The sequence below is a fragment of the Poecilia latipinna genome, unplaced genomic scaffold (assembly GCF_001443285.1).
Source record: "Poecilia latipinna isolate Pla-1442-1.1 unplaced genomic scaffold, P_latipinna-1.0 Scaffold1159, whole genome shotgun sequence".
Taxonomy (NCBI): Eukaryota; Metazoa; Chordata; class Actinopteri; order Cyprinodontiformes; family Poeciliidae; genus Poecilia; species Poecilia latipinna.
Genome location: NW_015113775.1, coordinates 19,954 through 31,791, shown reverse-complemented (window position 1 = coordinate 31,791; position 11,838 = coordinate 19,954). Strand labels below are relative to the sequence as shown.

The 11,838-nt window shown below is 40.9% G+C and overlaps 1 protein-coding gene across 5 annotated transcripts in view; it reads right to left on the bottom strand.

Moving 5' to 3' along the window:
* Positions 1-11,838, bottom strand: part of tnrc6c1 (trinucleotide repeat containing adaptor 6C1) — a 43,293-nt gene that overhangs the window by 20,079 nt on the left and 11,376 nt on the right. For 3 of the 5 annotated variants that reach the window (XM_015053074.1, XM_015053076.1, XM_015053075.1), the window contains exon 4: positions 7,030-7,416. The exons of 1 other annotated variant lie outside the window; for it this stretch is intronic. In XM_015053074.1, coding sequence (XP_014908560.1) covers positions 7,030-7,416 — 387 coding nt within the window. Of the gene's footprint in view, positions 1-94; positions 258-7,029; positions 7,417-11,838 lie in introns of those variants that run through there. One more of the 5 variants, XM_015053078.1, reaches the window with a different exon arrangement.

Sequence of the window (11,838 nt, the reverse complement as noted above, 5' to 3'; positions counted from 1 at the left end):
CAGCGCCAAAACACGGACGAAGAGAGGGGAATGCGGAAAAAACAGAAGCTGAACAAAAAAAAAAAAAAAAAGAGGACAGACAGCAGTAAAATACCTGTGGAGAGGTGCCTCCCAACCATCCTGCAAAGAGCTAGGTTTTGTGCAACGCAGCGACCATCCTTGTCTCAATATGTCTGCTCGGCTCGCCAAGCTTCTGAGGCTCATTTCTGAAATGCTGCCAAGAAGTTGCACAGCTCTTGCGCGGCATGAAACAACCCCCATCCCACCTCCTCCACACCTTCCTTCCTCCCTCACCCGTCTCGCTACGTCCCTCCCACCAACACAGCTTTGGCTGGGTCTGTCCTCTTCTATTGACTCCCTCTGGCTTTATTTATATCGCGTTCTATTCCTGTCCTGACGGAGGATATTCTCCCTTTCTGGAAAAGCAATGAAACATGACTGGTTGGGGGGAGGGAAAGGGATTGTCGGAGAGGAACGGGTTAGGCTTTCATAAAGTACTCTCAATCAAGTCAAAAGAAAACATAGAAGAGGACACTTGTACCTCTCCAGGCTTCCCCTCATATCTTTCATCCATTCAACGCTGTCGGTGACTAAATATTTGGCTCTGTCTGCAATTAGCACTGTCGCCCACAATGGAAAGCCTCTTGTACAGCAGCAGCAGGCAAACGACGGCAAGTGAAACCTCTTAAAAGCCCACTCTGGATTCGGGAGTTTTGTTTTCTTGCATTTGCACATGCTTGCTTATGGAAAAGCACATATCAAACATGAAGTGAGGCTACACATAGATTCTGAAAGGAAAAATCTGCTTTACGATGATGTAATCTGAACATAACTCACATTAACCTTTTGGATATCTGTGAGCAGATTAGAAATAAGGTCCTAGAGCTGCAAGGAAACGGACAAAAAAAAAAAAGAGAAGTACTAAAAAAGAAAAACTGGGTGGTGTGGACAGGAGGAGGACATGCAGGCTGGTAAAAGAAGGAGAGCAGGGGGCCACTGGATCAACGCTGCTATTGTTTACAAATTATCCTGGCATCCTCACATCACAACAATAAGTCAATGTTTGTTGGAAAACAGGGTCCTATTATGGCCGTGGTTCCACCCCTTCTCCTGTGCACTATGGAGACCCAAAGCATGATCAGATTCTGGTCAATCATTTCTGTTTTGATTTGGTCGTGTATTTCAGGTCATTTTCTATCTGAAACACTATGTCATTGTCAGTTTTGTGTAAAATCAATACGATTTTTCGTTTAGATGTCCTGATATTTCAAGAGATCATGACACCACGCACTCTAAGAAGGATCTTTGGGGGACTTAAAAGTGGGCATCATCACCTCTTTGCTACGGCTCGTTAACAGTGTTTATTTCTTCCACCTGTTTTCATATCATCCTCAATGTTCATAACTTCCAGATAAATAGAGATCACCCTGCAGGATTGTTATTCAGAGCTCCAGTTGTTTTAGACATTTTAAATTACTGCTGCAATTATTACTATAGATAAATTGAGTCGAGAAGCTATTTTATTATTAGACGTTCCCTGAAGTATGAAGACAACAAAAATGTGGCTTATTTGAAATGTATGTTCTCTTGTTTTGTTTTTTTTTGTCTGTTTGTTTTTGTTTTTTTCTTCCCATTTTTGGTTGTGTCTAAAAGATGCAGGGCTTTTTCTCATGTTTTTTGTACAAATCAGAGAAACAACTAAAAATAAAGTAGAAATTACAAAAGTTAGTTACATTTATTTCATACGTCTTGTCAATAATTGCACTGATTTATACTTTTCAGAATAATCTTAAAGAATTGCTCTCCAGGATTGTTTTGGCTGAAACGTTCACAAGGGAGAACGAGCTGAGTATGATAGAAAGGGCTGTAAGATAAAAAAAAGAAAAAAAAGAAAGATGTTTGGAAACTGAAGTAGGAAATAATCTAGAGGGACGGTGTGGGCCTCAGCTGTACAGTTCCTGGCTTAATGAAGTCCCCGAAGGGCAGAGAGACTAGATGGTACAGAGCTGACAATGCATGCCGCCTGCCAGATGAACATCCTGCTGGGTGGGAACATACAGAACTCCCCAAAAAATGTACTGCCTCTTTGTCTGATGATTAGAAAGTTCACATTGTGTTGATGTACTGCAGTCCCCAATAATGCAAAACGTGATCTTTTAGGAATGGCTTGATTTGATCATAAAGCAACATCGCAACACACAAGTCGCTCACTGAAATATGAAGTATAACGGCTTACATGCATGAATGAGTTAAAATTACTATTGCGGTTGAGGTTGGGAGCCGTAAAGTTAAGCCCATGTTTAACACTAAATTGCTGCTGCGGTTCTTTGAAGCGGGGACATAATGCAGGATAACCTGTTATAATTTACCATTGAAGCTGAAGGCAGAGTAACAGCGACTTTATCACAATACAGTTCCTTCAATGAGTACTTATATTAGACTAATTCATTCAAAACATAGTAGAGTATAGCTGAAGTGGAGGGAAACAGATACAGTGTTTTCAATATTACTCATGCATCCATTTAGAATAGGCCCTTCTTAGTTAATGCTTTTATTTGGTTAGTGGTTAGTTGTAATTGCACCTTTCCCTGCATTTACAACTGCAAACCTATTGGTGGTAAGTTTCTACCAGCTTTACTTGTGAAGACTGAAATTTCTTCCCATTCCTCTTTGTAAAATGATTCAAGTTGAAATGGACTGGATGGAAAGAGAAGGTGAACAAAATTTAAAACTGATTTTGAATTGGATTTATGTCTAGACTTTGATGGCTCACATGAAAACAATTTGATATAAACCATTATATATTACAGTGTTAGTTGTATGTTTGAGGTCCTCCTTAAAGATGAACCTGTCCAGGTTTCAAGTCTTTTGCAGGTTTTACAAAACTGCTGCCAAGTTTAAAAGAGGATGAATAGAAATGTCTGCACTTTTTATACTTTTATTTGTAACCAATTTGAAATTACTGTGTCCTTTTCTTTCCACTTCCCAATGTGAAGCAATTTTCAATTTAAGGATTACATTAAAATGTGTGTTTTGAATGTGACAAAGTCTAATGAAAAACAAGATGCATTCTTTATAGAAGAAATTCTTCTATACGTTCACTTTCAGTACATTTTTGTTTGGTCTCATCATAACATTATTAAGAAAAATCCAAAGGATAACAGAAGGGTACACTGTGTCATGAAGAAACTACACAACTAAGACATCTGGACTTCATGTTCTCCTCTCTGTATTCCTTCTCTCCTCACAGCATTCAAGTTTTAAAATAGCTCTCTTTTATACCTCCTCAACATTAAAGTGCCCAGGGATATGGATTGTTAGCTACGTTAAAAAAAAAAAAAGGCAACATTGGAAAAAAGTCTAGAATCACAAGAAGATTGGCAGAATATGGAATGTGCGGTCTGACTAATAATTCCCACCCTAAGGGCAAACTAGAAAGTGTGCAAGTTGCTTTTTTTTTTTTTTTGATACGTTGGAGACGGAGGAGGAGAACGCGTGCGTCAGAGACGACCGGGCTTCGCAGACAAAGTCAGAGGAGGAAAAAGCAGAGAGAAAGTCAGCCAACATAGAAAAACAGAGAGCGAGTGTCGAACATTTGTGGTTAACACAGAGCTGATGTTTAATCACATCACAAGACATCCCAGGCCTCTTTGAGGGGATTCCCAAGGCTCTTTTACGGCATGATCAGCAGACTTAAAGAGTACATCAAGCCTATCGTGCATGCACCCTCTTCTCCAGCAGACGAGCTATTAACACATTAGCGGCGCAGCTCTTGCACACATCGAGGCATGTTTACACCGAGAAGTCTTTTTTGTTGTTCCGTTACATCGGCAGCTCCCCGCTGGTATATAAAAGTCGTTAATTATTTTACAAGCTATAAACAAAAGTGTCTTACAAATGCAAAGGCGGTTAGCTGTAAATCCTCCCAGCAACGCCGCAAACACATTAAGACAAGAGCCCAGAGTTAAACAAAACCAGTCAAAGTGGAAGCTGCGAGCGTAGGTTGCTCCGCTCCTAAACAAAGACGATGAGAGAAACATTTTGAAAGAAAACCAAATTTGAATTTATTTATAAACAGGAGAGAGAGAGAGAGAGACCGCATCGTGGACAGCAGGGCATCTGGACACTGACTCAAGGTCTTGGTCACCCGATGGAAGGTGAGCCGCAGACCGAGCCTTAAGTCATTTCTTGTAACGACATCTCTGATCACTGCTACAGAAAAATAGAATAAAAAGCATCCCCACAGAATGCTGCTGCCACTGTCGTAGAGCTGGTTCAATGTCTAACAAAGCATCTTCCATGTAGATCAAACTCCACAAAACACCTCATCCACACTGAGCCAAAGAATTCAGAGTTCAACTAACATACCAAAAGGAAATGACTTCCCTGCAAAACACAGAGGAAATGGAAGAAACTACATTTCCTTGTGTCTTAAAATTAAATGGGCACATTTAACATCTAAAATCCTTAGCATGAAATTCAATTATCAAGGAAAATACTCCAAGACTCCACTGTTTACAGGCCTTCACACCAGATTAATACTCTATGACACACAAGTTCCTCTGATCTAGGAGGAAAGGAAATGTTTGTGTTTTTTTTTTATTTTATTTTGTTTTTGTTGCATATAAATAAAAACAAGAAACATTTATCAGATTGGCTTTTTAAGACATCCACATGTAGCCGGATAATGAAACACAGAGTCAGGCAGATGGAGAGGAGAAGTGGAAAGGAGGGCAATGAATGGAGCCAGTGTGTTCCTCCTGTTAAACATCACCACTGGGTCAAAGAGAGGAGGGGACCACCTTTCTCTCTGCTGTGTGACCAGGATGTGACTAAGGTGACATTTACCTGTAGGGCTGCATATTTTCAGTAGCTAGCTTACAAGACTGATTCAGGACGAGGAGCGGGAAACGGACAGAGTTGGGCTCATTGAAAACTCCCGTTTTATAGGAGGGAATAAAACAGAGTCGGTCTTTAGTCAGGAAAGTAGACTTCTCTCTCTATCCCAATGCAACACGTCGGTTCAAAGACGCACAGAGAGCAAAAGCAGAGCCGAGCTGGGCTGCCAGAGAGGGGCGGAGAGAAGCAGCAGCTTTTACCGTAAGCTATGAGTCACTTCAGCCCACAGACCTGGACCTCTGCCACTCTGGCTCTCTACTTCTTTCTCTGCTTCTCTCTCGGTCTCACCGAGGCAGCGGACCAAGTAGCTCGTTCCGTATCGCTCCTCCTCCCAAACAGGAAACACTGAAGCTCAGAGCGCAGTACGAGGGTGTTAATCAGAGGAAGGAGGAGGAGGGGAGAGAGACGACGAGAGGGTAAACATCTCGTCGCCATGTAAATAAATCTGCATTCACAGAATCAGAGGAGGAGCCGAGTGATGCCCTGAGACAGTTACAGAGAATTAAGCCGCATGACGCAAAAGGCCCTGAAGGATCTTCATCAACACCAGATAATTATTGGTAAATAATTGACTATTATCACTTGGAGAAGCATGAAAGCAATAGGAAGGAAAACACACACAGAGGCAAAAAAAATAGCCAGCTGTGTTTACTTTTCATCTACCTCATCCCGGTTTCTAAGTCCCAGCCTGGCAAAGTGAGGAATAAACAGTGGCCAGCAGCACCTGTGATCCAAATGCTTCAGCAGAGTTTAACAGGAACAAAACCAGAGGCAGAGTGGTAAACAAAACTAAAACGTAACACATGGCACAGCAGATGTAGTCCAAGAAAAAAAACCCAGCAAAGTTAAATAGAAAGAGACCACATATCAATAGAGAGTCACTGTCAGAATGTTGAGATTTCAATCTGAGGCACAAAAAATGCATCATCAGGGAAATAAATTAGCACAAACTACTGTCAACATGCAGGTAAATTTATGAAGTGGCAGGTAAAAGTTAATAAACCCCTAAGTCGCATTGTCTGCACTGAAATATTTTGCTCTGCTGGGTGCAGTAATGTTTCTGAGCAACGGCTAGACTGCCGCTAATTCCATTAACAGTAGAAGAGGAACAAACTCATAAAGTGGCAATTAATGTGACCAACTCAGACGAGGCTCCACTGCAGACCAGCAGCCATCTGGGAGACACCTGCGTACAGCCGCGCTATGACGCTGGATATCGATTATGACGTTCAAAACAAAGCGCTCAGTTTACGAAGGAGGAAAATAACTCTCACTTTGACGTTTATCCACAAATGACAGACAGGAAACCACAAAAAAAACAAACACGCTACGATGCCAGACCATCAAAAGAAAGCGGACGGGAGGCAGCATCAGCCTGCCGTTTCCTCCAACTTTTCAGTATGCACAGCACCTCGACACTGCAGGATGTGTATTTACTGAAGATGGTTTTGGCACCTAAGAGTTAGATAGTTGTTCATATCCACATAAAGCACAAATCTTTCATTACATAAATGCATGCTGTTTAATAAATGCTTACAAAAAGGTAGATTTTAAGAAGCTTTAAAAGAACATTCAATTAATTCTCTTAAATTTGTGTTATTTAGCTACCTATCTGTTAAAATTTTACTCATATGATTCTAGAAATCTTTCAGATGTAACTTTAATTCTTTGAAAAAGAACAAAAAAAAAAACAAGTCTCTAAAGAGACTTTAGAAGATTTTGTATTTCTGCTGTTACTAAATTAAAAATAGTTGACCATGAAACCTTTAAAAGAAATTTGCTTTTTTTTTTTTCCTTTCTTTTTTGTATCCCAAAAAAATATTAAGCAAAAATGTGTGTGGCGTTTTAAGTAGCTGGCATGCATTCAATTTTAAGTTAATTAAAATTAATTTTAATGTTCAATTAAAAGTGTAAAATGTTACTTTCGTCTAGAAATGTAAACATTTTAGAATGATGACAGCTTTAAGAACCGCAAACAACGTGATTTTACTCCACGTCCCCCCACAATGGAAAAAAAAACTGAAGCAATTCAGAACAATAATCCACTCTTACACAGCAAGCATCATTCTGCAAGCCTATGCAGTATTTAGTAATAGCAGAGGTGGAGTTTTGTCAAGTGTCTCTGCTGACCTGTGGGCAAGCTGGCTGAGGAGGAAGAGGTACAGGACGAAGAGGGGTTTATGGCTACGGTTGATGCTGCAGATTCACTAGTGTCGGGATATCCCGTGGTAAGGAGAGGCAGGGTCCCGGGAGGCAGAGGCTGGCCCCTCTTCAACAGCTGCTTCTGCTCCTGCTGGCGGAAGCGCGGTGGCACCTCTCTGGGCAGGTAGCGCTGCTGCTGCTGCTGCTGCTGCTGCTGCTGCTGCTGGAGCAAAGTCTGCGGCTGCTGTGCTGTCTGCGGCTGGCATCCGGAGGGGGCGCGCTTCCCATTTCCACTGCTTTGGGGTACAGGTGGGATGGCACCGGGGTTGGCGGGGAGAAGAGGAGGGGTGGGGTCGAGCCTGGCAGAGTCTGGCACTGTGGAAGTGGGGCAGGGAGAGGGTCAGTTAGAAGGAGGGAGTGCAAATACAGGATGAGCGGGTTAAAGGAGCGTTAGCCATAGACAAGAGTTGCTGAGCACACACAAGTGTCAAAATACTGCAGACAAAAAGCAGGATGTTGGCAGTTGCACAGCTTTGTTTACTATAATATCTGAACAAAACTTAAAAAAATATTAATGAAAGAAAAGAAAATAATCTAAGTTAATGCTCTCGCATGCTTTTAGTGATACAGAGCCTTTTAACGTATTGCAACCACACACTTCAAGGTATTTTATTCGGATATTATATCATAGGTATTATAATTTGATAACACGAATTAATTTATAATTACGAAGTGAAACTTTTGAAGTCTTGCATTTGTATTTAATCCCTTGTATCAATACTTTATGAATCCACCTGCTCACACTTCTGGATATTCATCATTTTATGGAGAGGAGACTCAACATCACTTGTCAAGCGTTGTAATACGATCTCAGTTTGATTCAGGTCAGACTTTTACTGGGCTGTCTTGTTTCATATTTTCTGATCTGAGCTACTTTGCTTTAATTCCAGCTGCAGGTATCTAGTGTTGTTGTCCTGTTGGAACATGTTGGAATGTCTTTTCCAGCATTTCTTCTAGGACAGATTCATCCATCTTCCCTACACTTAGGATTCTGCATGTGGGCCCCAAAAAAAAAAAAAAAAAAAACTCAATTTCATTGGATGAGAAGCCTTCTTCCACATTTTGTGTCCCCTACATGGCTTGTTGTGAGAAACTGCAAACAGGAGCTATCCTTCAAGCAGATCAGATTTGTCATCCTGTTGTTTTTCTTTTCCTCAGGACCTTTGGCTCTCTGCAGCTTCTCCAGAGATACGGTTGTCTTTGCTGTGTGACTAAGATGTAAAAAAAAAAAAAAAAAGATGCATCCTCCTTTTACTCCACCTAAAGTTTCCCCACTTGTACTTTTATATTGGTTTTTCACATAAAATTAAATCAAAATACATGAAAAATGTCAGTATGCGCAAGAACTTTTTCCTGCATGTTTTGTAAAAATCTTTTAGCACAGTGTTTCTTCACTGCCTTTTTATTTATTTATCTTTTTTAAAGTTACAATTGAGCTATTTACAACTACATACAAATAGGATTTTCTGAACCACAAACCAGAGGATTGCATTAATCTCATTGTGGAAATGTAAATCATAAATACACACTTCCTTTGGGGATGACGGGGAACTCTCGCTGCCCGATATGCTGCCTGTTCGCAGATTAAAAGTGATAAATAGGTCAAGTACCTGATAATGGACTTAGACCTGCTTGCTTCATTATTGTGCGTTATTGTCTCCACCAGGACAGAGTTTTAAAGAGCGCCCAACCCCATCAACATAAGCTATTCATACTTTGTGGCAGGTTATAGCCCCAGAAACGATTACCTCTCGGCGCATGACCAAAGCTGTTAGTTATCAACCGCTGCCGTAGCTGCTGAAGTCAAGTGCTCGTGTCCCACTAGCTTCAGTTTCCCCTGGCAACAAAGCCGGTCTTTCCGTCACCTCTGACAAACCATTTTAATAGCCTATACTCAGAATAGCTATGCTTTAAGAACAGCTGGTCCGTTTCTGCTCTCTACAGACTCCTGAGGGAAATAAGTGCCTTTTTAACTTCTAAAAACCTCCTTTGTGTTGGCAAACTAAATGTGTCAACCTGTTATTTAGAGTCAAGCAGGTAATGTAAGGCAGCGTCTTATATGTCCCTGAAATTGTCAAAACCATGCAATGTTTACAACACTCCAAACAAACACTATACAGATAAATGTCAACGCTTTACGTAGAATGCATTTTGAAGTAGTAATCTCATCTTGCCATTTCAGAACTCTGTAACCTTTGAAAATTATGCATAATTAATTCATGAGCAGTTTCTCCTTTTCTATGAGTAATGTGCTTAAAATTCACTTCTCAGAGCTTTAATATTTGTGTAAGCAGAGGTCCAGTCAGAGGTATAAGTCATCAAGAGTTCTGGAATATATATTTATTTCTCAATAGCTATCTAATGTGATGTCTCAACATGTTGGGAACAGGCCTAAAAGTTTCTGGGTTTTTTTCTTTCTTCAAAGCCTTTCGATCATATATGGAGCATGCAAAATAAATAAAAATCATGTGCAAAAACCCTGTGTTTAATAGCTGGAGAGTAAAGTTAATAGAAATGTGATCAAACCAGACCTCCAATCAGATGATTATACTCTGAATGTACCTCGTTTCCTTCGGCATTTCTCTTTAAGCAAACGTTGTTTTTGTTTCCGGAATTATTTAATTCCTAAGACAGATTAATACAGATACTAATAGTTATGTATTCCGTTGGAATCAGTATTGCAATTCTGAAAATACTTTTTTCTTTGCTTTTCTAATCAAACAACTCTAATTTCTTTCTGGAAAGTATGCAACTGAAGTGGAACAACTAAGAAAAATAATTTATCCTTTAGATGGATTTTTGACCAATCTGAGACTGATGAGATAAATACTTCTATTTATTCACTATTCTTGGGAAATATTGATTATTATCCACCAGTTCCCAGCTACCCCTTTTGTTGTGTCTCCACAATTTGTTGCTCAAACATCCTAAAACTTTATATTGACCCCCCTTTATCAGAACAAACCTGCTACTGAGATGATAAGGTAAACAGCAGCAGCGAGAAATAATCCTGTAGGCTCAAAACAAACTCCATCTCTCACATTATTAGAAGGTCACATCAAGAGGTATTTTTAAAAAAAATTAACATAACTTATTTAAATGAAAGTTCAATATTAAAGGGACTCTGAAGCATTAGGTTGGTTTAAAGTCCCCTGCAGGCTAATTTATGGTACAATAATGCGTAGCTATGAGGTTAAGGGTCAGCATTAAATCATTCACGAGGATCAACTCGGGTTACTGAGCTAGCCCTGGATGGAACACATTATGGGACACAAAGCACAGAGGGTAATCGCCTCAGAGCATTTCATTACATAATGGAGTAATCTGGTAAAGTAAAATCTAAAAGGGATGCAAAAAATGTGTTTAAAACCTATGTAGGCTGTACTTGTGAAAACCCAAACATCAGCTGATCGGACGTAATGCGCACCGAGCCAAAATGGTAGTTGAGTGCTGGCTGGAGGAGGGAAGGGAAGGGCGGCTTTGTGAAACCAACAAGCAAAAACGAAAAAAAGAAAAAGGAAAAAAAAAAAAAAAAATTCTGCGGACTAAATGAGTTACAAAGAGCAGCGCGCTTCGCCATTGGCTGCCATCCCGAGTCTGTGCAGCGAAGCGGTGAATAAGTTGAGCACATGCGGCCCGCCAGTCACATACAAAAACAAAGAGTTATGTAATGCTGAGGCCCACGTTGAGGGGAGAGGGCAACATGGTGCAGTGCAACATGCAAACAGAGACCCATGTTTACTGATACATGAGACCAAATTCCTTTCTCCTGATGCGTCGGTGCCCATCGTGGTTATGAACCGTGGACGCATGAGGGGAGGGGATTCCTACGTCTCTGCGATCGATGTCACTTCTTGCATCTGGATCCGTCTGCCTCTCTCTGCAGCTCAGCGAATCATCAGATACTCTTATGCTTCATCCCTCCCCACCTTTCCGTGCTCCCCTCTCTCCTTTCTCCTTCATTCCCACCGACTATTATCCTCTTGTCATCATAGCTGTATTAAGGCCAGCAGATGGCCGCAGTAATTCCAGGTCAATTTGCTGGCTTTAAGAGGTGATTTCCTAATAAAACAAGAGGACTCTGGGAGTGCGCCACGACGTATTAGTTATGGAGTCGACTGTTATACAGTTGGAAATCTCTGATGGATGACGTAGATCCTTCTGGAAGCTGGGAGGAAGAGGGAGGTGGGGGGGAGGCGACTGAGTGCTCCATTGGCCAATCAGGGAAAAGAAACGATGAGGGACAGGGAGGGCGAACGAAAGAGAAAGCTGGCGTACAGGAGGAATGGAAGGAGGCAGAGGAGGGAGGATAAGCGATGAAGAGAACAGTGTGTGCATGAAAGTCTCCCCCCACCCTTTATGCTCCTCTGTGAGCTCCCGTCTCACTGCCTGAAACCAGCTTGGCTCCAAATCCGCTTACAATTAGACCACTATTTGTCCTTAGCATGTTCCACTACTGTGATTGCTTCATTTCAAAGAGCGAAACACACGTCTTGCACATCAAGACACACGAATACGATCAAGCCGACCGTCGTGAGTGTTACGTTATTAATGAAAATAAAGGATCAATCAGAATAAAAACAACACACCAGCGGAGGCTGTAACATATGAAGCATGCGTCTCCCAGAGCCACATTTAGCTAAAAAAAAAAAAAAAAAAAAAAAAAAAAAAAAAAAATAAAAAAAAAAGGGAAAAAGGGGGGAAAAAAGAGAAATCCCCAAAGAACCCTTTTTTAAA